This window comes from Trachurus japonicus, chromosome 2 (genome assembly GCF_045865225.1).
Source record: "Trachurus japonicus isolate A0001 chromosome 2, Traja_1.0".
Taxonomy (NCBI): Eukaryota; Metazoa; Chordata; class Actinopteri; order Carangiformes; family Carangidae; genus Trachurus; species Trachurus japonicus.
The window spans coordinates 858,151-885,650 of record NC_140908.1 but is presented as its reverse complement, the minus strand read 5'-3'; the positions used below and the strand labels follow the sequence as shown (position 1 = coordinate 885,650).

Genomic DNA, 27,500 nt, shown 5'->3' with positions numbered 1-27,500 from the left:
CTTTCTTCTTCCTTCCTTGAACGAATCTGTTCCTTCCCTCCATCTTTCTTTCCTTCCCTTTTCCCTTCCTTCCTTCTTTCCTTCCTTCCTTCCTTCCTTCCTTCATTTTTGACCCATTTGACCCAAGCTGTTCCCTCCCTCCCTCCTTCTATCTTTCCTTCCTTTTTCCCTTCCTTCTTTCCTCCCATCTTCCCCTTTGTCCTTCCTGCCTTCCTCCCTTCTTCCTTCCTTCTTCTTCCTTCCTTGAACAAATCTGTTCCTTCCCTCCATCTTTCTTTCCCTTTGTCCTTCCTTCCTTGACCCAGGAGGACAACAGGAGGGTTCATTAAATAAAGTTGTGTTTTGTGGTGTTGACCTGCAGTTCACCCTGTGGGTGTGTGTTTTAAATAAAGTTGTGTTTTGTGTTGCTGCTGTGTGTGTGTGTATTAAATAAAGTTGTGTTGTTGTTGTGTTGTTGCGGTGCAGTTTGCCCTGTGGGTGGACGCCGTCATCTTCGTCTTCAGCCTGGAGGATGAGATCAGCTTCCAGACCGTCTACCACTACTTCAGCCGCCTCGCCAACTACCGCAACACGGCCGAGCTGCCGCTGGTGCTGGTCGGCACGCAAGGTACGAACACACACACACACACACACACACACACACACACACACAACATGGACAGCTGTGTGTTTTCATAAGGCGCTGCTGCCATCTAGTGGCGTGTTGCCGTGACTACAGGTAAAAGCATCAGTGAATCCAGTAGAAACTCAATATTCATAACAACTGATCAATAAATGAGTCAAACTGGATCTCTGCATTTAATATTCACTTTATTTTATATATATTTACGATCATTCATTTATATTTATTTATATCAATGTTTAAACTATAGATTTATACCTGTTTATACTTAATATTAACTGCATTCAATTGGGACAATAAACACAGTAATAGACTAAACAAAATAATGAACAGGTATTGTAATTATGATGATTATTATTAGTTGTAATAGTGTGAATTAACTGCCATGATTATAACTCACTAATTAAAAATCTTAAGTGTGTGTGGCTCGAACAGATTCAGATCATTTTCCTGTCAGTAGATAAATATATGAATGGATTTATGGTGATTGAAGCTGCTTCTTCATATAAAAATACAGTTTATTTTAAATTGTTATGGCTGTTTTCCCAGAAGTCTTAGGGTGAGACGTGGTCGACTCTGACCAGCAGAGGGCGTCAGAGGATCAGTGGAGAATAAACAGGACGAAGGTTCAACAGCAGCTTCATGTCACCAAACTAAACATCATATAAGATATTATGATTTTATTTGTTATTTATAGAATACAAAATAAAATGTATAGAAAATTGAAACTGTCCAGGTTCACATGTTCAGATGTGTTTTCTGCTACGGTGGCCCTGAAGACTCAGATCTCACTTTCCTGTTGTGTTGAAGCTTCAGTGAACTGATCCCTCAGGGCCACCGTAGCTTTATTGTGTTGATAATAATAATTATAATAATAATAATCATCATTTTATTTATAGAGCACCTTTCAAAACAAGGGTACAAGGTGCTTAACAATGAAAATTATTATTATTACAATTACCAAATGATACTGGACTGATACAGAAACCAGATTAGATGTAAACTAGTTTAGAAACCAGATTGTATGTAAGAGAGTTTTTAAAACAGTTCAGAAAACTAGTTAGTTAGTTAGTCATTTATAAAGCAGTTTATATGTGAAATAGTTCATAAACCAATTCATATTATATATGTTACATACCTGATTATAAACCAGTTTGTGAACCAGATTAGATGTAAACTACCGGTAGTTAAGAAACCAGAATGTAAAGTAGTTCCAGATTATATAGAAACCAGATTACAACTTTATTTATAAAGCACTTTAAACAGCTGGAACAAAGTGCTGCACATAAATAAGAATAGAACATAAGACATAAAACATAAAAACAATAAAACAAGAGCAAAACATAACATTAAAATAAAGGATAAAAAACTAAAAGAGTCACAACAATAAGAGAAAGGCCAGACGATAAGAAAGTGAGTTTATAATAAAATAATCTCTCTGTGTCTTTGTCTCTCTGTGTCTCTGTCTCTCTGTGTCTCTGTCTCTTTGTGTCTCTGTCTCTCTGTGTCTCTGTCTCTTTGTGTCTCTGTCTCTCTGTGTCTCTGTCTCTTTGTGTCTCTGTCTCTCTGTGTCTCTGTCTCTTTGTGTCTCTGTCTCTCTGTGTCTCTGTCTCTCTGTCTCTCTGTGTCTCTGTCTCTCTGTGTCTCTTCCTGTTTTCCCGTCCAGACGCCATCAGCTCAGCGAACCCGCGCGTCATCGACGACGGCCGCGCGCGCAAACTCTCCAACGACCTCAAACGCTGCACCTACTACGAGACCTGCGCCACCTACGGCCTCAACGTGGAGCGAGTCTTCCAGGACGGTAAGAAGAACAACGCCAAACCGCCAAACCACCAAACCGCCGCCCACATGACCTCCTGCTCCCGGTCCAGTCCTCTGGGAAGGTTAACGTCACCTCGATGCCCCATTCGGCCTCTTAATCACACGTCAATTAAGAATTAAATGGACCCGCTCAGCTATTTAGCTCAAACCGAACAGCAATTAAGTTTTATCATAGCGAGAGCGAGAGCGAGGGAGGATGAGGAGGGGGGAGGAAGGTGAGGAGGGGTAAGGGGGGGTATGAAAAGAGACGACGAGTCCCCGACGGGATTAATAAAAAAAAAAAGAATCAGACATTATAGGAGGAAGAGGAGGAGGAGGAAGGAGGAAGGAGAGTGTCCGGAGTCAAGGTCCTGCTGCTGCTGAATCAGTACGTTTGGTTTCAGCTGCTGGACTGAGCCGGGCGGGTGGAGACAGAGACGCCACCTCAGCAGAATGAAACAAATCAAATCAAATCAACCAATTAAAATGAACTTTATTTGTCCTGTAAGAGAAATTTGTCTTGGGCAAGTAACAACTGCCTTGTACATACAATAATACAGACATACACACCAGAATATGCAATAACAGTAACAATGGCAAACATACACCAAGAGAAGAGAAGGAAAGAAAGTGCGGTGAGTGCAATAAATACTGTAGGTTCAAATACTTAGAATTAACAAAGTTCAGATAAAAACATACTAAAAACTAAAAAAAACAAGATATCTGATAGATAGTTTATAATCTAAAATCTGTTTAAAACTCTGTCAGAGAGAAAAGTTTTCCCTCCGTCTGCTCCGGGGTTTCTTTCTTTTTCTTTTTTTTCCCTCACAAATAGTAAAAAAAAAAAAAGAAAGAAAGAAAACCCTGCGGCCGCTTCTTCACCTCCGTTAATCAGAGGAGACGTTAATGAAGCGGCGGCGGCCGGTCGGTCGGTCGGCAGGCGCAGGGTTAACGGCGGTAATTAGACGGGAATAGATGACACCGTGGACTCTGTCGGTTAATTAGCAGAGAGTGTGTGTGTGTGTGTGTGTGTGTGTGTGTGTGTCTCGGCCTCCACCTGAGCTTCACTCTGAACCCTGGATGAAACAAACACCCAGCATCACCATGGTTACCAGGAGGACCAGTCTGTCTGCGTGGATTAGTGTGTGTGTCTGGTTATTTTCAAAATAAAACGCCCGTTGGCCTTTATTATACAGAAAACTATAAGGTTAGAATTTGTGCTTTTACTTTGAAAACAGGAAGTGAACCTCCCTGACTCGGTGTAGCTAGCTTGTCCCGTTAACGCTGTCTGACCGTTCAAGCCGCCAAGTTGCTACAATACGTTGTTTTATACGATGTTGTATCATCAACGTTGTGCGTTAACGTGTTGAGTTTGAGGATAAACACGCGTGCGTTCGTTTGTGATGCGTTCAGGGTCACGTGTGCTGTTTCCATCTGGGATGTTGCAACTTCTGGAAACAATAAAAAGAGAAAAAAAAAGCTTTTTATTGATAAAAGGTTGAACATACAAAATCAATCCGACAGCAAAACTCAATATTACGGACGTGCAAAAGTGACATTGAATGCATCGTTTCTAATTTGAAATGTGATTGAACACGATGCGTTCAGGCGTCGTCCTCCCGACTCCTGGTCTGTTTCAAACCGCTCCACTCGTCTCCGGGTGTTTTCCCGTTGTCCTGTTCGCGGTGAGGAAGTGACCGGTGATCGGTGATGTCACGCTGTGTTGCATCATGGGTAATTTGAGCGTAACGCTGCAAACTCAACAGAAGAAGAGAAGCAGCTCGGTGTCTCGGCCGCTAAACGCTGCTGATTATCCTCTTAATTATTCCTCTGTGTGTGTGTGTGTGTGTGTGTGTGTGTGTGTGTCTCCTTGTGTTCTTGTCGTCATTATCCCAAATTAATCAGTTTTTTAATCATCCAGCAGAGCGATGAGTTTAATGTTTCCTGTTGACGCCTGAAACACGACAGCAGCCTGCAGCTGTGTGTGTCTGTGTGTGTGTGTGTGTGTGTGTGTGTTGTTATAGATACTCATCATCATCACTCATGTAACACAAACACACACAGACACACACACACAGACACACACACACACACACACACACACACACACACAGACACACACACACAGAACAGAACAGAACAGAGTCACTTTTGTTTCACCTGTTTGTTCACCTGCAGATGTGGATTTCCAAAATAAAAGCTCAGAGACACAAACAGGAAACAGATTGAACTTGATCAATTAACATTCATTTTATAAAGTTTGTAAACAATATTGATATTGATTATTGATAAATTAGTGAGAGTTCAAGCTGTTTTTGTTGTTGGTATATTTGTTCAGTTGTTTATCTTAATTATATTTATTTAGTAAAATCAAATGGTTTTATTTTGAAATCCGAGCAGAAGCTGGATCCTATGATTGATTTAGTATTAGTATCAGTTTTTACTTCCTCTTCCTCTCCTCTTCCTCTTCCTCATCCTCCTTCCTTCCTCCTTCCTCTTCCTCCTCCTTCCTCTTCTCCCTCTTCCTCTCCTCCTTCTCTTCCCCCTCCTCTTCCTCCTCCTCCTTCCTCCTCCTCCTCTTCTTCCTCCTCTTCCTTTCTCTTTCTCCTCTTCCTCTCCTCCTCCTCCTCCTCCTCTACTTCCTCTTCCTCTTCCATTCTCTTTCTCCTCTTCCTCTCCTCCTCCTCCTCCTCTTCCTCCTTTCCTTCCTCCTCCTCCTCTTCCTTTCTCTTTCTCCTCTTCCTCCTCCTCCTCTGATTTAAATGACATTTGCAAACGTCCTCGTTTGTCGATTAATAAAATCACAATTTATGAATGAATGAGTGTGTGTGTGTGTGTGTATTGATCTCACGCATATTTCCGTGACCTTCGCTTCACTTGTCGTCTGGATTGATCGTGGTGGCGGCGGCAGCGAGGCAGCGAGGTGCGGGGGGGAAGGAGGGGATGGGGGGTTTAATTACAGCGCTCATATTCAGCTCCATTATCAGCTGCATCATCGTCAGGGCGACGAGCAGAGGCTCCTGGAGAGGAAACGCTGAGTCGCTCTAATCCGACCTGATTGGTCCAAGAGTGTGTGTGTGTGTGTGTGTGTGTGTGTATGTGTCCTGTCCCTCTGTTTGAAGCCACACACACTCTAATGAAACAAACGTCCTGAGTCGACTTCACAGCTTTAGAAACTCAGAACAGGTGAAATCATTAATCTGCTCATTGACTGATTGATTGATTCTTCTCTGTGTTGTAACAAATTCAGAATATCTGGATTTAGAAAACATGAACTCAGCTTCATTTGTTTCTCTGTTTCAGCTCATTTGCATATTTAAGTATATAGATAGATAGATAGATAGATAGATAGATAGATAGATAGATAGATAGATAGATAGATAGATAGATAGGTAGTCAGCTCATTTGTATATGTAATTATTGATTAGATAGATTTCAGCTCATTTGCATATGTAATTATTGATTAGATAGATATATTTCAGCTCATTTGCATATGTAATTATTGATTAGATATATAGATAGATTTCAGCTCATTTGCATATGTAATTATTGATAGATAGATAGATAGATAGATAGATAGATAGATAGATAGATAGATAGATTTCAGCTCATTTGCATATGTAATTACTGATACTAGTGGTTGTTTAGCGTGGCGTCTCTGAGGAGGAAATAATAGAATCGTGTAAATAATTTTCTCCAGAGACGATTCAGGAGGTCGAGTCTCTTTGTTTTAGTGTGTGTGTGTGTGTGTGTGTGTGTGTGTGTGTGTGTAACATGTAATTAGCTGTAATGGGAAGTGAAGCCTCGTCCAGTCGGGGGAGTGACCTCTGTGTGAGGGATGGAGGGGGGAGGAGGGGGGTGACAGAGCTGCTCCCTCGTCCATCAGAGCGCTAATTTAATTAGGCTAATTGTAGCGACATGAACTCCCCCAACACACACACGCACGCACGCACACACACACACACACACACACACACACACACTTCTTCCTCTTCTTCTCTGTAATCCTGGTGCTAACGAGCTGCGGCGACCTCCCACCGTCACTCACATGTTCATGTTCATACACATGTTTATCATCAACATAGTGCGTTTACGTGTTCAGTTCCAGGATAAACACAACGCGTTCAGGGTCACAGGGATGTTGCAACATCTGGAAACAATAAAAAAAAGCTTCTTATTGATAAAAGGTTGAACATACAGAATCAGTCTGACAGCAGTGATTGATTTTGCACAAGAATCAAATAAAACTCAATATTACGAACATGCAAACCTGTCTTTGAATGCATCGTTTCTCTGTTTAAATATGATTAAAGACGATGCCTTCAGGGTCACATGTGCTGTTTTCATCAGGGATGTTGCAACATCTGGAAACAATAAAAAAAAGCTTTTTATTGATAAAAGGTTGAACATACAGAATGAATAGATAGATAGATAGATAGATAGATAGATAGATAGATAGATAGATAGATAGATAGATAGATAGATAGATAGATAGATATTTCAGCTCAGTGCATATGTAATTACTGATAGATAGACAGATTTTTATTGATAAAAGGTTGAACATACAGAATCAATCTGACAGCAGCAATTTGATTTAGCACAAAAAGCAAATAACACTCAATATTACGGACGTGTAAAAGTGTCTTTGAACGCATCGTTTCTCATTTTAAATGTGATCGAACACGATGCGTTCAGGCGTCCCGACTCTGGCCTGTTTCAAACTGCTCCACACGTGTGAAAGTGAGGAAAGTGAAACAGTGCAGAGTCAGCTTCACCTCCTCCTCCTCCTCCTCCCCCCTCCCTCCCCCGGTGGTGGCGGTGACGGCCCCGTCATAAATCTGATCGTGGTGGTGGTGGTGGTGGTGGTGGTGGGGGGGGGGGGGGGCGACTGGCAGCTCCTCAGAGCAGAAACAGAGATTGATGGATAAAGTTAAATTGTATTAACGGTGCAGTTTAAATATTTAGCGCGGCCTTATCATAACTGTTCTTAACACTTAAAGGTAAAATACAACCGCTGCTGCTGCTGCTGCTGCACGTGCAGGTGGTGGGCGGGGCCACGGCAGGTCACATGACCACCTGACTGACAGACAGAGAGAGAGAGGGGGGAGGGAGGGGGAGGAGGGGGGAGCGAGACTTTACTGAGTCCATTATCTCCGTCCCAATAAACACAGGCTCGGCAGCAAAGCGTTGTTTTTAATTGGGCTCGTTAAAGACCCGGCTTCGTTAAGGAAGTTAACGAGTTAACGAGGAGCCGCTCGTAAACATTTAGCTCCAGGTGACACCAAGGGCAGAGAGACAGAGAGGTCCACCTTAACTCAATACTTCCTTAAAAAACCACAACAACACAAACATAAAAACAGCTGTTCTGGAAATATATGCAAATTAGTGCATATTTAATTAGATAATGCCTCATTTACATATTTAAACATCAAATTTGACTAAACTTGTCATACAAAAAATGTTTGTCTTAATGTGAGTGATAAACCTGTTCAGTTTCATGGTGAAATGTGTTATTTAATGTTGAATGTTTCCACCTTTAATGTGTTGCAGTGGCTCAGAAGATCGTGGCGAGCAGGAAGAAGCAGCAGCTCTCCATCGGCCCGTGCAAGTCGCTGCCCAACTCGCCCAGCCACTCGTCTGTCTGCTCCACACAGGTGTCGGCCGTGCACATCAGCCAGGTCGGAGCTCACACACACACACACACACACAGTCTAATGATGATGTCATAGCAGTGACTGTCTTTGTCTCAGTCGAGCAGCAGAATGTGGAACAAACCGCCTAAAAAGCTTCAAAAATCAATGAAAGATACAAACTTCTATTGATTCAGGGGATTCCTCCTCTTCCTTTACCTATTATACCTATTTATCTGTTATCATATCTATGGTTTGGCCTTGATAAGCAGTTTGACATCTTTCTGGTTTTGTTTAGGGTTTTTTTGCAGGATTAAAATCTATAAATAGTTAAGGCCCTGATACATGAATAGGATTAAAGGGAACAAGCTGCTTTTCAGCATACGCCATAATTATGTATGGATGCGTATTGTATCCACTTGAAAAATCTCCCCCAAAAAATAACTCCTTTTTTTATTTTAGTAGTTTTTTCTGAAAAGTATATTTACTTTTTTGTTTTTCGGGGTAACCCTAACACTAATCTGAATGAACAAGATACTTCAAAATAACGTCGAGCTGAGCCTCCACTTTGTTTTGCAGTGTCACTAGTGTCAAATATGTGATTGATATGATATAAAAGCACAATTCATATCAATCTATAGTGCAAATTATGATAATTGAATCCGTTTTGGAAGGACACTTTTATTTTGAAATCAGTCCTTATACACGCTCAGACCTAGATCTAATAATAATAATAGATCTAGATCTATTAGATCTATTAGATCTGCGTCCAGTTGGAAAAAGATTACTCAGAAAAACTGAAAAATACATTTCTCTGAAAAACAGGGAAATAAAAATGAATCACTGTGAAAAACGGAGCTTTTTCTCTTTTTATTCAAGTGAATGCAACATGTTATTATTTATTGCATGTAATTATGAACTGATAAGTTTGATTGAATATAGTCTGGAAGGAAGAAGAATTGATTGTTGTTTTTCACTAGGACCAGAATACTAATAAACTACGACTCCAACAGAAATAAAAGCCTCTGTGAAAAAATAGAAAAATAAAGTTTAAAGATGAGATTTAAAGGCAGGAACAGGAAGTGGAGAGTTTATTCCAGAGTTGGAGGAACTGAGATCAGATCAAACTGAGCTTTTAAAGGCTCGTAATAAAAAATGTAAAATCAATATGAAAGGTGATAAGAACACACACACACACACACACACACACACACACTCCTCCCTGAGCAGCTTCAGGCCGTTAAGCTCTTCGATCCTCGTCCTTCAATCCTCCATCGATTCCTCATTAAAGTCTCATCTCTCACCGTGTCTGAGTGGCGGCGGCGGCGTCCTCCCCCGAGAGAGAGCGCCGTTTATCTTCCCAGCATCCGAACCGATTACACCCCATAATGTTCAACTTCTCACTGCACAACTAAAACTACAACCAGCAGCCAGGAAATCATTTAGTGAACTGAAATAAAAATTAAAAAACTGAACTAAATCAACTAAATCTAATTTTTTTAATGTTTTGTTTCTAAACTAAAACCAGATCCTGAGTCCTTTAAATTAAATTAAATTAAATTTGGTCAAATAAACAACATTTATAATGTAGTTTATGTATTTATATTTTGCACCTGGTTTTTAAACCATTATAATGATAAAGTAAATAAAGTTAAGAACTTTTCCCAAACTACTGGATAGATTAGATTAGACTCGGGTCCATTATAAATAAAAGAAGACAATACAAAGACACATACAATACAAGATAAAAAACACCATCTTAATGAAATGAAAATTAAATTTGAAGTTTTAATTTGAAACAGATGAAAAGATATTGACAATGTATTTGACTAATTTACTGTATATTCGTTTTTTTTTTATCAGACTGATCCAATCCGACTGGGATCAAAGTAAAGATGGATTATTGATTATGGATAATTTAGATCCAGATTAAACCAGTTTTTCTGCTAATTTCTTGAAAACTAAGACTAAATAAAATGAGTCAATTCCTCCAAAATAAAAGCTAAACTAAAACTGATTCATCACTTGTTGAACTAAACTAAACTGAAATAAAAAAGCAAACTCAGAAAATAAAAAAATAAAAAACGAATGTAGAAAACTCTAATAACCATGCTCTTATTGTGAAGGGCCAGCCAGCTGAGCACCGTGTGCTTCCTGTTTCCTGTCCTCAGACCAGTAACGGCGGCGGCAGTCTGAGCGACTACTCGTCATCGGTGCCGTCCACGCCGAGCACCAGTCAGAAGGAGCTGCGCATCGACGTGCCGCAGACCGCCAACACACCCACGCCCGTCAGGAAGCAGAGCAAACGGCGCTCCAACCTCTTCACCGTGAGTTCCACACACACACACACACACACACACACACACCAAAATAAAAGCCTGACCAAGAGCCAGGCTTTTATTTTCTTAACCAGAGAGGAGACAGGAAGATGAAATATGGATCTCAACAACCTCGTTCACTGTCTCCAATAAATAAAACTAATTGATTAACTGATTGATCAATTGGTTAAAGGGATAGTTCACCCAAAATTAAAATTTCCCTCATTATCTCCTCCCCCTCATGTGGACTAAGGGCTGGGAGAAGTTTCAGAGTCCTCCGTGGCTTCTCTGAGTTACAGCGGGGCTCCGTGCAGCACTGCATGTCCATATGACGGTTGAGAACGGAGCTCACTTTTCTTCGTCCAAAAAGACACACCAAAAAACATCCAAATACCTCCATGCTGCTCGTCTGTAATGTCCCTCTTGTATTGAAGCCCCAACATGAGAAATTGTTCGGAAAAAAATTTAATTAATCTATGTTTTAAGCTTGTTTGTAGCGAAAGCTCCCAGTGTCTCAGTTCACTGCTCTTCCTGGTCTGTGGCATTGACGCCCAGTTCACGGCTCCGCAAATCACGCGAGATTCCGGCAGAGCAACACTGGGAGCTTCCTCTACAAACAAGCTTAAAACATAGACTAATTACATTTTTTTCGGAACAATTTCTCATGTTGGGGCTTCAATACAAGAGAGACATTACAGACGAGCAGCATGGAGGTATTTGGATGTTTTTTGGTGTGTCTTTTTGGACAAAGAAAAGTGAGCTCCGTTCTCAACCGTCACATGGACATGCAGTGCTGCACGGAGCCCCGCTGTAACTCAGAGAAGCCACGGAAGACTCTGAAACTTCTCCCAGCCCTTAGTCCACATGAGGGGGAGGAGATAATGAAATTTAAATTTTGGGTGAACTATCCCTTTAATTAATTGATTGATTGAATTTCTTCATCTGAGGAGTTTTCTTTTCTTTTCTGCAGCTTCTGATGTGTCAGATCGATAACTGATCGATTAATGGAGAATCTAACGATCAGATGACAGTATTGATCAGTCGGTGACGGTGTGTGTGTGTGTGTGTGTGTGTGTGTGTGTTGTGTGTGTGTGTGGTGTGTGTGTGTGTGTGTGTGTGTGTGTGTGTGTGTGTGTGTGTGTGTGTGTGTGTGTGTGTGTGTGTGTGTGTGTGTGTGTCGTCTCGTCTCTCGCCCACAGTCGAGGAAAGCGAGTGAGCCGGACAAGGACAAGAAAGGCCTGGAGTCTCGGGCCGACAGCATCGGCAGCGGGCGAGCCATCCCCATCAAACAGGTGAGACACACACACACACACTTCCTGTCTGCGCCGCCACCACTCGTTCTCCCGTTCACACTCCTCTCTCTCTCTGGCTCCGTGTGTTTGATGCTCGTCCTTGATTAACAGTGAAATCACACACTTGACATCAATTAGAGCGAGGAGTTCTCCCGGGTCGACCAACCACATCATTAGGAGAGAGAGGGGGGGGGGGGGGAGGGGGGGGGGGGGGGGGGGGGGGGGGGGGGTGGGGGGGGGGAGGGGGGGGGTGTCGCTCGCCCTCCTTCTTCTTCTCTCTCTCTCTCCTTTCTGTCCTGAGTCTTTGATCCGAGCGGCGGCGGCTGCAGCGTTTTGAAGGAGCAACAGGAGAAGAAAGGGAGGCAGAGGAGGAGGGGGGGACTTTAATTCACACACACTTAAACACACTTGAAAAACACACACACACACACGCTGGTCCCTGCTGTGGCGGCGAGGAGGAGAAACACCTGAACTGGCTCTTAATCTGTCACAAACAAGCTCCTCCATGTTGGAGGAGGAGGAGGAGGAGGGAGAGAGGAAGAGGTGGGGAGGGGGAAAGGAAGAGGAGGAGGAGGTGGGGGGAGGGGGAGAAGAAGAAGGAGGAGGAGGGAGGGAGAGGAAGACGAGGAGGAGAGAGAAGGAGGAGGAGGAAGGGAGAGGAGAAGGAGAGAGGAAGAGAAGAAGGAGGAGGAGGGAGGAAGACAAGGAGGAGGAGGGAGAGGAGAAGAGAGGAAGAGAAGGAGGAGGAGGAGGAGGGAGAGGAGGAGAGAGGAAGACAAGGAGGAGGAGAGAGGAGGAGAGAGGAATAGAAGAAGGAGGAGAGGAGAGGAGGAGGAGGAGGAGAGAGGAAGACAAGGAGGAGGAGAGAGGAATAGAAGAAGGAGGAGAGGAGGAGAGAGGAGGAGGAGGAGGAGGGAGAGGAGGAGAGAGGAAGAGAAGGAGGAGGAGGAGGAGAGAGGAAGACAAGGAGGAGGAGAGAGGAATAGAAGAAGGAGGAGGAGGGGAGAGGAGAGAGGGAGAGGAGGAAGAAGAGGCGGAGGAGCAGGAGGAGGAGGTGGGGGGGGGATCTCCCGACAATATCAGGTAATTATCGAGCGCTAACGGCGCTAACGGGGCCTCTTGTGTGGACGCCGTCGCCGTGGCCTCGTTTGTAATCGACTAAATGAACAAATCACATCTGTGATTAGAGAGAGAGAGAGGGAGGGGGGGCGAGAGACATAGAGGCAGACTGACACCAGAGGAGAGAGAGAGAGAGAGAGAGAGAGAGAAGAACCCGCTGTGTGTAAAAAAATCCCAGCGGCTTCAAACGCAACGTCTCTCTTCTTCTTCTGTGGTGTCGGCAGAGCGGGAAGAGGAAGAAGAAGAAGAACACCTCCTCTTCCTCCTCTTCCTCCTCCTCCTCCTCCTCTTCCTCCTCCTCCTCCTCCTCTTGACTTCATTTTATTCTCCTCTATTATAACGTATCATAACCGTAATATACAGTTTAATATATTACAGCAGTAAATCAGTGGTCGTAATATATTGTAATGATAATATATAATACATATAATATACTTATATAGTATTAATATATTTTGTATCATAAAATAATGAATTATATATAATAATTGTAATATACATCATAAGATATAATAATGACAACATGTATATTGTATTAAAATCTAAATATGCTGCATATTGTTTTCATAATATATAATTGAATTCATATAATTTATTATAAACATAATATATTATAATTATAATCACAATATATTGTATAATATATAATGCAAACATCTGCCTTTATTTTGAAGGAGCTTAAACACAAACGTCTACCTTTATTTTGAAGGAGCTTTAACACAAACATCCGCCTTTATTTTGAAGGAGCTTTAATTAATTATTTGTAATATATTTTACTATGTATTATAATTCTAACATATAATATAAATAAAACATTGTGCTGACAATATAACATCTAATCAATAATCAATAATCCTCCTGTGTCGTCACGGTAACACACTTTGACTTTGACTCCAGCTGATAATTTACTCCACAAACATCCAGTTCATGTTAATAAAGACACACACACACACACACACACACACACACACACTCAGGACTAACTCAACCTGGCACAACATGGCAGCTCCTCCTCCTGTTGTATTTTTGTTGGAAGTGGACGTTAATTGATTTGATGGTTCCCTGTGGTCGACTCGTCTCCTGCCTCACACACACACACACACACACACACACTGCAGACCTGCTGCCTAATTAGACTGTGTCTGTGTGTGCGCTTTAAAAAAAAAAGGCTGTGTGTGTTGAAAGAGAGGTTTCACTTCACATTCAAGGTTCAACTGTTTTTTCCCCATTAACACTCCATTTGCACTCAGTTTCACTTCCTGTGTGTGTGTGTGTGTGTGTGTGTGTGTCCTCCCATTAGCGCCGTGTTCACACTTGTTTTTTTTAATGAGACGCTGGTCGGACGCCGACGCCTCGACCTGAACTCCTTCACCTGTTTGACACGGAGACGTCGACTCGTTAACGCTCGTTATGTAAAACGCCGTTTAGACCAGAGTTGTGTTGCAGTTGTGTTGTTTTTTTTATTTAACAAGCAGGAGCTGGAGTTTCCTCCATGTTTTATAAAGTTAACATGTAACATGACTCAATAAGAGTCCAAAGAAATCAATAAGAAATGATCAATAACTAGCTTTAATACAAACATCTACCTTTATTTTGAAGGATCTTTAACACAAACCTCTACCTTTATTTTGAAGGAGCTTTAACACAAACCTCTACCTTTATTTTGAAGGAGCTTTGACACAAACCTCTACCTTTATTTTGAAGGAGCTTTGATACAAACATGTACCTTTATTGTGAAGGAGCTTTAACACAAACATCCGCCTTTATTTTGAAGGAGCTTTGATACAAACATCTACCTTTATTTTGAAGGAGCTTTGATACAAACATCTACCTTTATTTTGAAGGAGCTTTAACACAAGCATCTACCTTTATTTTGAAGGAGCTTTGATACAAACATGTACCTTTATTGTGAAGGATCTTTAACACAAACGTCTACCTTTATTTTGAAGGAGCTTTCACACAAACCTCTACCTTTATTGTGAAGGAGCTTTAACACAAACCTCTACCTTTATTGTGAAGGAGCTTTAACACAGACCTCTACCTTTATTGTGAAGGAGCTTTAACACAGACCTCTACCTTTATTGTGAAGGAGCTTTAACACAGACCTCTACCTTTATTTTGAAGGAGCTTTAACACAGACCTCTACCTTTATTGTGAAGGAGCTTTAACACAGACCTCTACCTTTATTTTGAAGGAGCTTTAACACAGACCTCTACCTTTATTTTGAAGGAGCTTTAACACAGACCTCTACCTTTATTTTGAAGGAGCTTTAACACAGACCTCTACCTTTATTGTGAAGGAGCTCTAATAGTTTAGTTTCATGTGGTTGAGGGTAAATTAGCATCGTGGTCGTTAAGCAGCTCAGATGAAGGCTGTTCCTGGGAGGGAGGAGGCGACCGGGACAGAGACCTAACAGGCTCCGACATCTGCCAGAGAAATTAGCCACGTCACGTTTCGCCACACAACACACACACACACAACACGCACACCGTTGTACAGCAATTAGGCCACGCCCCCTCACAGCGTGGATGGTGTTGTCAGTGTTAAAGACCTGCACTTGTACAATAACAGGCTGATTAGAGACACACTTCTTCTACCTGTGTGTGTGTGTGTGTGTGTGTGTGTCTGTGTGTGTGTCTGTGTGTGTGTTAGAGCCACTTGTGCGCTCCTTATCTCATTAGAGCGACTCTCAGCGTGCGACTATCAGCCACTCGAGGTGACAGCGTTCGCTGTTAGAGGGGAACGCCTTCGTTAAGAGAGTCCAGGGCTCATTAAAACACACACACACAGGCACAGACACACACAGAGACACACAGACACACACACACAGGCCAGGACACGGCGCTCTCGGTCGGCTGTAATGAGAACGAGGCCGAACAAATCAACAGAAACACAGAAAAACTATAATCAGCAGGCACATAGTAACTGTGTGTGTGTGTGTGTGTGTGTGTGTGTGTGTGTGTGTGTGTGTGTGTGTGTGTGTGTGTGTGTGTGTGTGTGAAGGCGGTGCGAGGTCAGATGTGTCACACACACTCAGCTCACAGCGAGAGTTCACACAGCCGCTGCCGTCACTTCAACCTACAGCGGTTAAAGACGATACAGACACAGAGAGAGACAGTATCAACCAATCAATCTACCTTTATTTTGAAGGAGCTTGAATACAAACATCTACCTTTATTTTGAAGGACCTACATTACGAACGTCTACCTTTATTTTGAAGGAGCTTTAATACAAATATCTACCTTTATTTTGAAGGAGCTTTAATACGAACGTCTTCCTTTATTTTGAAGGAGCTTTAACACAAACATCAACCTTTATTTTGAAGGAGCTTTAACACAAACATCAACCTTCATTCTGAAGGAGCTTTAACACAAACATCTACCTTTATTCTGAAGGAGCTTTAATGCAAACCTCTGCCTTTATTTTGAAGGATGATAACCTGACAGGTCTGACAAACCAAAATGGAGAAAATCAAAAATCAAACGACGCGACAGGCTGTGGGGGAAAAAAGTTCCATCAGAGGCCGTGTGAAGTGTGAAGTGAACGGAGTGGCACGTTAACGAGGCGTACTGGCCCTTTAAGGGCGGCCATCTTTGTTCTAATTGACTCTCTTGGAGCCGGAGCAGGAAGCACATGTGGCGTTGGAGCTGGAGCCTCCTGCTACGACGCTCCTCTGGCCTCCTCCTCCTCCTCCTCCTCCTTCTTCCTCTTCTTCTTCCTCTTCTTGTCCTTCCCGTGTTGTGGCGGTGGCGGTGGCGGCGGTGGCGGCGGTGGCGGCGGTGGCGGTGGCGGCGGCGGTGGCGAGCGGATGCGGATGCGTCCAGCTTTGTTTACAGAGGCGGTTGGGAGCGCCGGCGCTCCTCCGACATCTGCTCCACGACGCCAATTAGCGGCTAATTAGCGGAGAGAGAGGCAGCGCTCTCTGTCAGCGGCTGCAGACACACACTTTGAAAAGATACTCTCTGACAAATTAATTTCCCTCCGACGCAGCAGCCGCACCGCTGGGACACACACACACACACACACACACACACTGAAAACACACAAACACATCAGATTAGCTCTTCTTGTCTTAAACTCTCTCTCCTTCACCTGGCAGCCTTGAGCTCGGGGCCAGGTGCATGCTGGGTAATGTAGTCTTGTAGTAACGTAGCACTCTTCAGATCAACTGTCAATATTCACTTCACTTTGATTTTATAAACACTTCATCTCCAGGTTGTTTCAGAACAGAGCCTCATCTTCCTCCTCTTACTCTCCTCCTCCTCTTCCTCTCCTCCTCCTCTTACTCTCCTCTCTTCCTCTTCCTCTCCTATTCCTCCTCCTCATCTTCCGCCTCTTCCTCTCCTCCTCCTCTTCCTCCTCCTCCTCTTCCTCCTCCTTGTCTCTTCCTCTCCTCTTCCTCCCCATCCTCTTCCTCTCCTCTCTTCCTCCTCCTCCTCTCCTCTTCCTCTTCTTCCCTTCCTCTTCCTCCTCTTCCTCCTCCGTGTCTCTTCCTCTTCCTCCTCCTTGTCCCCCCCTTCTTCCTCCTCCTCCTCCTCCTTGTCTCTTCTTCCTCTCCTCTCTTCCTCCTCCTTGTCTCTTCCTCTTCCTCCTCCTCCTGCTCCTCTTCCTCTTCCTCCTGCTCCTCCTCCTCTTCCTCCTCCTCCTCTTCCTCCTCCTCCTCCTCCTGCTCCTCTTCCTCCTCCTTCTCCTCCTCTTCCTCCTCCTGCTCCTGCTCCTCCACCTCCTCCTCCTCCTCCTTGTCTCTTCTTCCTCTCTTCTCTTCCTCCTCCTTGTCTCTTACTCCCCTCCTCTCTTCCTCCCCCTCCTCCTCCTCTCTTCCTCCTCCTTGTCTCTTCCTCCTCCTCTTCCTCCTGCTCCTTCCTCTTCCTCCTGCTCTTCCTCCTCCTCCTCTCCTTCCTCCTCCTCCTCCTCCTCCTGGTCCTCCTCCTCCTCCTCCTCCTCCTCCTCCTCTTCCTCCTCCTGCTTCTCCTCCTCCTCCTGCTCCTCCTCTTCCTCCTCCTGCTCCTGCTCCTCCTCCTCCTCCTCCTCCTCTTCCTCCTCCTGCTCCTGCTCCTCCTCCTCCTCCTCCTCTTCCTCTCCTGTTCCTCCTCCTCCTCCTCCTGCTCTTCCTCCTCCTCCTCCTCTTCCTCCTCCTGCTCCTCCTCCTCCTCCTCCTCTTCCTCCTCCTGCTCCTCCTCCTCCTCCTCCTCCTCTTCCTCTCCTGCTCCTCCTCCTCCTCTTCCTCCTCCTGCTCCTCCTCTTCTTCCTCCTCCTCCTCCTCCTCCTCCTCCTCCTCCTCCTCCTCTCCTCCTCCTCTTCCTCTCCTCCTCCTCCTCCTCCTCCTCTTCCTCCTCCTGCTCCTCCTCCTCCTCCTCCTCCTCCTCCTCCTCCTCCTGCTCCTCCTTGCTCCTGATTAGTGTAGCTGTAGTAATTGCGTCTCGCGGGGCCGGCTGGTTGTGACAGCGTCCTCGTCGCCCCTCGGCGCCGGCGCTTTGCGAGGAGTTAAATTGGATGGTTAATTCGGGCGTTATTTACCCTGTAATTCATTAGCGCCGCGCCGCCATTGGCAGCGGGCAGGCTGTAATTTCACGCTTCGCAATAAAAGATGTCTCATAATCTGCTTCATTTAGCAGCCAAAGAATTTAATGAAATTAACTGCGGCCCTAATTAAGACGGTGAATATTAAAGACCTGCTATCAAGGCTTTAACGAGGGTGACACGATCCGCCTTCCGCCGGATTGGAAAAATATCATTTCCCTGGGAAAGGTTGTCACCGCTCGGAGCCATTTTGGCCATGATGACATTTTTGTCATGCACGCTAACCCCTGGAAATGAGATTTTTTGGGAAGGGAGGGAGGAACGGAGGAACGTCGTGTCTCCTCTTCCTTACTCAGAGAAATAATTAAAACAAGGAACACAGGCGTCAATCAAAGAGCTGCAGCTTTTAGATTGTGCTCATTACGCCTCGCCGCGGCGACGGTCTCCACGGAGCCATCCGCCGTTTTTGTTTGGCACGGGGGTGTTGTTTTTCTGAGCGCTGGAAGTGTCCCCGTGGTCGCTTTGTTGTTCCACGCCACCGCCGTGTGTCAGTGTGTGTGTGTGTGTTGTGTATACACACTCGTCTGATGATGAGCCGGACAAAAGCGACCAGCGGTGACCTGAGGGTCTCGGCGGCGGCGAGGAAGACGAGTGTTGTCTCCGTCTCTGTGGCGTGCGGCGAGGAGCGAGGGGCGAGGGTTTGTATCCACTAATGAATTGAGACTGCTGAAGTAAGGTTTGGATAATTGAGTTTCTAATTAATTACCCAGAACTCTTCTCAGATAAATCAGCGCCTCTTCAGCCCCCACTCTTCTTCTTCGGTGGCGTTTTATTTGATGTGGTCGGCGTCCTGCTCCCCCGGCTCTGCCCTTCGCCGTCCTTGCCTCATCAACGCCGACCTTGTCGTGGAGGCTGACGCCGCTGTGTGTCTGTGGGAGTGTGTGTTTTGATGTCGCTTGTGGGTTTTGTAATGTTTGTCTCAAGTCAAGTCTTCTTTCTTTCTTTCTCGCCACCGCTGTCGGGTCAAGTGCCACACGAGTAGAACCGATCCTCAAGGCCGCCGCCACACACACACTTTGAACGAATCAAACGCACCCACAGCGACAGACGAGCAGGAACACGTTCAACCATAATAAAACAACTTCCTGCACAGATTCAACCTGCTGGACGACGCCCACACACAGCCGCCATCTTGGCTCAGCCTGACCCCGCCCCCTAACTCCTAGCTATTCAAAATAAGGTCAAAGAGGTGGAGTCTATATGGAGCGGAGACTTGACTTGATTTGATTGGATGTCTCGTCTGTGACTCCGCCCACTTGTTTCTAAGGCTCAGTGCAAGTTGCTGCACAGCCGCCACCTTGGCTCTGCCTGACTCCGCCCCCTAACTCCTAGCTACTCCAAATATGGTCAAAGAGGAGGAGCCTGAGAGGAGATGAGACCTTGGTTCACTCCGACATCATCTCTGTGACTCCGTCCACATGTTTCTAAAACTCAAAGCGAGCTGTTACACTGCCGCCATCTTGGCTCTGCCTGCTCCACCTCCTTCCCTCTTCGCTATTCCAAATAAGGTCAAAGAGGAGGAGCCTGTGAGGAGATGAGGCTTTGATTTGGTTGGATGTCATCTCTGTGACTCCGCCCACTTGTTTCTAGACCTCAAAGCGAGCTGTTACACTGCCGCCATCTTGGCTCAGCTTGACTCCGCCCCCTTACTCCTAGCTATTCCAAATAAGGTCAAAGAGGAGGATCCTGAGAGGAGATAAGACTTTGGTTCACTCTGACATCATCTCTGTGACTCCGCCCACATGTTTCTAAAGCTCAAAGCGAGCTGCTGCACAGCCGCCATCTTGGAACAGTTTGACTCCGCCCCTTAACTCCGAGCTATTCCAAATAAGGTCAAAGAGGAGGAGTCTATATGGAGCAGAGACTTTGATTTGGTTGGACGTCTCCTCTGTGACTCCTCCAACTTGTTTCTAAAGTTTAAAGCGAGCTGTTACACGGCCGCCATCTTGGCTCAGCCTGACTCCGCCCCCTTAACTCCCAGCTATTCCAAATAAGGTCAAAGAGGAGGAGTCTATATGGAGTTGAGGCTTTGATTTGGTTGGATGTCTTCTCTGTGACTCCGCCCACTTGTTTCGAGAGCTCAAGGCGAGCTGTTACGCAGCCGCCATCTTGGCTCTGCCTGACTCCGCCTCCTTCCCCCTTAGCTCTTCTAAATATGGTCAAATAGGAGGAGCCTGAGAGGAGGTGAGACTTTGGTTCACTCCGACGTCATCTCTCTGACTCAGCCACTCCACTTGTTTCTAATGCTAAGATCGAGCTGTTATGCAGCCGCCATCTTGGCTCTACCTGACTCCGCCCCCTAACTCCCAGCTATTCCAAATATGGTCAAAGAGTCGTCATGGAGACTGACTGGGGGGGGGGGCGGAGTCACTCTAGTGGTCGTCAAGGGAACTGCAGCGGTCGACGTCACCGTGGTGATGTTCTTCTTCTTCTTCTGTGGTGCGAGCAGTGGACACTGAGGGGATGATGGATGACCTGGTGTCACCATCCCTCTGTTACCGCGGTGACGAGGGGGTGATGAGGGGGGGTGACACCTCTAATTTAGCCTCCCGCTCTCCGGGGACGAGGAAGAACAAAAGGGAGCGTCGTCTCCGTGGAGATGGTCCACGTCTTCTCCTCCGATATCATCTGCTCCTCTGGATCTGCTCCCTGATTGGCTGTCACCGGGCGGCGGGAGAGTCCATTGTCTGGGGGGCGGGGGGGTGATTAGAGGAGAGATTAGTGGACATCAATAGACGGGCAGAAGAAGAAGGAGGAGGAAGAGGAAGAGGAGGAAGAGTTTCTTTATCGCTGCAGCTTCTTCACAATAGAAACAGAATCAGTGCTTATTTTCGTCCCACTGTTTGTCGGGTCCTCAAACGTCACATGATGAGATAAGAGAGGAAGTTTCCTCCACAGAGCTCGTTCATCATCTTCCTCCTCCTCCTCCTCCTCCTCCTCCTCCTCCTCCTCCTGGTGTCCGTCTTTAATCACCGACCCTCAGGTAACAATTAATTGCATCATAATATCAAGAAATAACATAATTTCAGCAGAATATTAAGAAATAGTTGGTTAATTAATAGTTAATTGGTCAACGAGTTGGTGGAGAAAAGTTCTGGCCTTTCCCAAAAGAATTCAAATCTTTAACCTTTATGAAAAACATGACGTTACTATGAACCGTTATTTCCGGCAGAAGGAGGAGGAGGAAGAAGAGGAGGAAGAGGAGGTTCTTTATCGCTGCAGCTTCTTCACAATAGAAACAGAATCAGTGTTTATTTTCGTCCCACTGTTTGTCGGGTCCTCAAACGTCACATGGCGAGATAAGAGAGGAAGTTTTCTCCACAGAGCTCGTTCATCATCTTCCTCCTCCTCCTCCTCCTCCTCCTCCTCCTCCTCCTCCTCCTCCTCCTGGTGTCCATCTTTAATCACCGACCCTCAGGTTTGAGCCCCTCGACGTTTCTCCGTGTCGATGCGTCGTCGTCGTCCCTCTAACGAATGACCTCATCTCTCTGGCTCGCCGTCGCCTCCAGCCAGCGACCTTTTCTTAAAGACTCCACCGCCATACTTCACCAGTGAAGACGAAGAGGAGGAGGAAGTGTGTCAGGATGAAAGAAGATACTTTTTTGTGTCTTGGGGAGTTTTGTTCCTTGCTTGGTTCCTTGAACCTTTCCTTCAGGCCCCTCCTCTTCCTCCTCCTCCTCCTCCTCCTCCTCCTCCTCCTCCTCCTCCTCCTCCTCCTCCTCGCCACGACGACTGGGCCGCGGCGCCCCGGGACGTTTTGCGAGGCCTAACAAATGACTCCTGTGACTTCATCATGGCGCCCCGCAGCCGGCCGACCTTTTCCTCGGCACTTCCTCCGCCATACGTCACCGCTCGGCAACCGTAACCGCCGCGGTGACGATGTATTTATCTCCACACATCTATTCTCTATCCTCTCCTCCGTCTCCGTGTGGGAGAGGAGACCTTGTAGCTGTCATGGCTGCCAACCCCCCCCCCCTCGCTGCTGAAGGTGTGTGTGTGTCACGGCGCCCCCGGGAGGTGAATAATGACAGATATTACCCATCAGCTCCGGCGGCGTCCGTCCACGCAGCAGCAGCAGCAGCGTTCAATTAGCTTCCTCCTCCTCGTGCAAACTGATCACTCGTCTTCCTCAGGATGGATGGACCGGATTCATCCACTGACACACACACACACACACACACACACACACACACACACACACACACCTCCACCTCCTCCAAACCCCAGGTCTGGATGGAGAGGTGTAAGGAATATAGTTCCAGTCGAGGCCTGAAGAGAGTCAGGCAATTAGAGAAGTGCTGATTGTGGAAAGAAGGAGGGAAGGATGGAGGGAAGATAGAGGAAAGAAGGAGGGAAGGGTAGTGGAAAGAAGGAAGAAAGGATGGAGAGAAGATAAAGGAAAGATGGAAGGAAGATAGAGGAAGGATGGAGGAAAGAAGGGAAGGATGGAGGGGAGATACAGGAAAGATGGAAGGAAGATAGAGGAAAGAAGGAGGGAAGGATGCAGAGAAGATAAAGGAAAAGATGGAAAGAAGATAGAGGAAGGATGGAGGAAAGAAGGAGGGAAGGGTGGAGGGGAGATACAGGAAAGATGGAAGGAAGATAGAGGAAAGAAGGAGGGAAGGATAGAGGAAAGAAGGAGGAAAGGATGGAGAGAAGATAAAGGAAAGATTGAAAGAAGATAGGGGAAAGATGGAGGGAAGGGTTGAGGAAAGGAGGGAAGGATGGAGAGAAGATAAAGGAAAGATGGAAGGAAGATAGAGGAAGGATGGAGGAAAGAAGGAGGGAGGGATGGAGGGAAGATAGAGTAAAGAAGGATGGAAGGATGGAGAGAACAGAGAACATCAGCTGGTTCCTAAACGAGTCTAACTAGACATTTAGTTATCTATTTATTTTATTGATGTTTTGTTCAGACAAATACAAAGAAATAATTGTTAATGTTACATGAATCAGATTTCATCTGTCAATCACATTTTTTTTCTTTCTTTACAAACAAATAAATGGGTAATTCATCAATTTACAGGCCGCCAATTACGTGATAATGTCAAGAAATAACAAATAATTGCGTCATAATGTTTAGAAATAGTCCAGAAATAACAAATAATTGCGTCATAATATCAAGAAATAACAATTAATATGTGATAATGTCTAGAAATAGTCCAGAAATATCGGTCAGTTGGTGAAGGAGTTGGTGGAGAAAAGTTCTGTCCTTTCCCAAAAGATTCAAAGCATGAAAATCCTGTGTAATCTATTACTTTTATGAAAAACATGAAGTTATATGAAGCGTTATTTCTATCCTAGAAATAAAAGATTTTGATCAACATGTTATTCAAGAACAGGATTATGTCTCACTGCTTTATTTCATCCTGACTTTACACCAGCGACCAGACACTGAGCGCGTGGCGACGTCTCAGCAGCTCAATCCGTGTTGTAGCGTTTCTCTCTCTTTAATGTTCCCATGATGCATCGCTGCACAAACACGTGAGGTTTTTACATCTCAGCGTGTTTTTAACGTGCGAGTGGTTCAACAGCTCTGAGACGCTGCCGTGACCCGATGTCTGTGAACGCCTCAGCAGAGAAGAAAGACTGAACAGAATAATAAACTATTCAACTGCAGGAAGAAAAACACCAATTATCTTTAAAATAAACAGTTTACATATAAAAATAAAGATTTCAATCCTCTGAAGTTTCTCTCCTTCCTGTCGTCATGACGACACCGGATACACCAAACCTGTCGTCTCCGGCCGGAGAGATGAGGACATAGGGAACATCGTCCTTCCTTCCCTCCTCTCTTCCCTCCTTCCTTCAGTCCTTGTTCCTTCCTCCCTCCATCATCTGTCCTCCCTCCTTCCTTCCTTTATCTTCTCTCCATCCTTCCTCTATCTCCCTCCATCCTTCCTTTATCTTCTCTCCATCCTTCCCTCCTTCTTTCCTCTATCTTCCCTCCATCCTTCCCTCTATCTGCCATCCATCTTTTTTCCTCCTTCTATCCTTCCCTCCTTCTTTCCTCTATCTTCCTTCCCTCGTTCTCTCCTTCCTTCCCTCCTTCCTTCTCTCCTCTCTTCTCTCCTTCCTTCCTGCTTTCCTTCTCTCCTTCCTTCCTTCCTTCCTTCCCTCCTCCCTTCTCTCCTTCCTTCTCTTCCCTCCCTCCTTTCTTCTCTCCTCTCTCCTCTCCTTCCTTCCCTTCTCTTCCTTCCTTTCTTTTCTCCTTCCTTCCATCCTTCCTTCTCTCCTCTCTTCCCGCCTTTTTTCTCCCCTTCTTTCTCTCCTCTCTTCCCTCCTTTTTTCTCTCCTTCCTTCCCTCCTTCTTTCCCTCTTTTCTTCCCTCCTCTCTTCCCTCCTTCCTTCTCCCATATCTTCCCTCCTTCCTTTTCTCCTTCCTTCCGTCCTTCTCTCCTCTCTTCCTTCCTTTTTTCTCTCCTTCCTTCTCTCCCCTCCTCTCTCCCCTCCTTCCTTCCTTCCTTCCCTCCTCTCTTCCCTCCTTACTCCCCTCCTCTCTTCCCTCCTTCCTTCTCTCCTCTCTTCCATCCTTCCCTCTCTCTTCTCTCTCCTCTCTTCCCTCCTTCCTTCTCTCCTTCCTGTCGTTATGTCGACACCAATTACACCTAATGTGTGGTCTCCGGCGGCGAGGGTCACTGCGGGCTCGCCGCTCCGTCCCCGCCGCCACCGAGCGCCTTAATGAAAGCTGAGGGGAGAGCAGGCTTCTGTCCATCACCCCCCTCCCCCCTCCCCCTCCTCACCCCCTCCTCCCCCCCTCCCTTCACGGCTGGACTCTATTAATATCCTCTGTCGGGTGTTAATGTTGTAGAGTCCAGTGAAGTGACACGCGTGGCGGCGCCGCTGTAATTGCTAATCAGTGGACAGTTTTATCCCCCCTCCCTCTCCTCCCCCCCTCCTCCCCCGCTCTCCTCCCCCACCGCACTCCAACCTCTCTCTCTTTTCCTTTTGATCCCCCCCCCCCCCCCCTCTCTCTCACCTAATGAATCCGGCTCAAATGAAGTGTGGGCGGGCGAGCGGCGGTCGCTCGGCCTCAACGGTCAGTCAGCCGCAGCTGATGTGTGTGGGAGAGAGAGAGAGAGAGGGGGTGGGGGGGGTAACAGGGACATTAACAGGCCTGAAGAGAGTCAGGCAATTAAAGAAGTGCTGATTGAGGAAAGAAGGAGGAAAGGATGGAGGGGAGATAGAGGAAAGATAGAGGAAAGGAGGAAAGATAGGGGAAAAAGGATGGAGGAGGAGTGGATGAAGATAGAGGAAGGATGGAGGAAAAATAGGGGAAGGAGGGATGGATGGAAGGAGAAAGAAAGATGGAAGATAGAGGGAAGGGTGGAGAGAAGATAAAGGAGGAGGGAAGGAAGATAGAGGAAAGATGGAGGGAGTACAGATGATAGAGGGAGGAAGGAGGGAAGGATGGAGGGGAGATAGAGGGAAGATAAAGGAAAGATAAAAGGAAGATAGAGGAAGGATGAAGGAAAGAAGGAGGGAAGGATGGAGAGAAGATAAAGGAAAGATGGAAGGAAGATAGAGGAAAGATGGAGGGAGGACTGAAGGAAAGATGGAGGGATGACGGAGGACGATGTTCCCTCCGTCCTCATCTCTCTCAGTGAAAATGTTGTTGTAGAAACGCTCTCTCCTTCATCCACTCCTCTTCCTCCTCCTCCTCCTCCTCCTCTCAGCTCATTCTCTTCGCTCCACGGAGTCTGAACGAGGGAGAGAGAGAGAGAGAAGGAGGTGTAACTCTGTCGTTCTTTCTCTCCCTCGTTTCATTAACATCAGATTTGTATGTGTGTGTCATTCCAGGGAATGCTGCTGAAGAGAAGTGGGAAGTCTCTCAACAAGGAGTGGAAGAAGAAGTATGTGACGCTGTGTGACAACGGACTGTTGACCTACCACCCCAGTCTGCACGTAAGACACACACACACACACCACCCCAGTCTGCACGTAAGACACACACACACACACACACACACACCACCCCAGTCTGCACGTAAGACACACACACACACACACACACACACACACTCATTACAGCCCGGCTCTGATTGGTTAATACACTCCAACAGTCTGATGGAGGAATGATAGGAGAAAGAAGGAAGGAATGATGAAGGAAAGATAGAGGAAAGAAGGAAGGAAGGATGGAGGAAAGATAGGAGAAAGAAGGAAGGAAGGATGAAGGAAAGATAGAGGAAAGAAGGAAGGAACGATGAAGGAAAGATAGAGGAAAGAAGGAAGGAACGATGAAGGAAAGAGAGGAAAGAAGGAACGAAGGATGGAGGTAAGACAGGGGAAAGAAGGAAGCAAGGGTGGAGGAAAGATAGAGGAAAGAAGGAAAGATAGAGGAAAGAAGGAGGGAAGGATGGAGGAAAGATAGAGGAAAAAAGAAGCAAAGATGGCTGACACACTGATTGGTTGTTAGACTCCGGCGCTCTGCCAGTCTGCACTGACCTCCATCGATCAGCAGCTCTTCATCTTCCCTCTGTGTGTGTGTTCTGGCCACACACACAGACCCACAGTGTGTATGTGTTGTGTATTAATTAGTGGTGTGTGTGTGTGTGTGTGTGTGTGTTTGCCCACGTCGGAGCTGATGATGTGACCATCAGCTGTAATGTCTCTGCTAATTGTCCCGGCTCTCTGCCCTGTTGGCACAACACGCCGCTTTATTACCACACACACACACACACACACACACACACACACACACACACACACACACACACACACACACATACACACACACACTCTCTTCATCACATTTATTCTGTGCAGTGAACAACAGGTTTTTCCTCCGTCCTTCATTTTCTACTTTTCCTTACAAGAGAAAAATCCTTGTTTTCACACTTTTTATTATAAATGTTATTTCACTAAATTCATTCAGGATTCATATTACATTTTGTCAATAAAATTTAAGAAAAGAGGAAAGAAGGAGGGAAGGATGAAGGAAAGATAGAGGAAAGAAGGAAGGAAGGATGGAGGAAAGATATAGGAAAGAGGGAAGGAAGGATGGAGGAAAGATAGAGGAAAGAGGGAAGGAAGGATGGAGGAAAGATAGAGGAAAGAGGGAAGGAAGGATGGAGGAAAGATAGAGGAAAGAGGGAAGGAAGGATGGAGGAAAAATAGAGGAAAGAGGGAAGGAAGGATGGAG

The 27,500-nt window shown here is 45.7% G+C and overlaps 1 protein-coding gene across 4 annotated transcripts in view; it reads left to right on the top strand.

The window, feature by feature from the left end:
- Positions 1-27,500, top strand: part of agap1 (ArfGAP with GTPase domain, ankyrin repeat and PH domain 1) — a 137,148-nt gene that overhangs the window by 55,374 nt on the left and 54,274 nt on the right. For all 4 annotated transcript variants that reach the window (XM_085794180.1, XM_085794162.1, XM_085794153.1 and 1 more), the window contains 6 exons: positions 466-607; positions 2,289-2,423; positions 7,973-8,100; positions 10,224-10,379; positions 11,570-11,662; positions 26,159-26,263. In XM_085794180.1, coding sequence (XP_085650306.1) covers positions 466-607; positions 2,289-2,423; positions 7,973-8,100; positions 10,224-10,379; positions 11,570-11,662; positions 26,159-26,263 — 759 coding nt within the window. The remainder of the gene's footprint in view (positions 1-465; positions 608-2,288; positions 2,424-7,972; positions 8,101-10,223; positions 10,380-11,569; positions 11,663-26,158; positions 26,264-27,500) is intronic.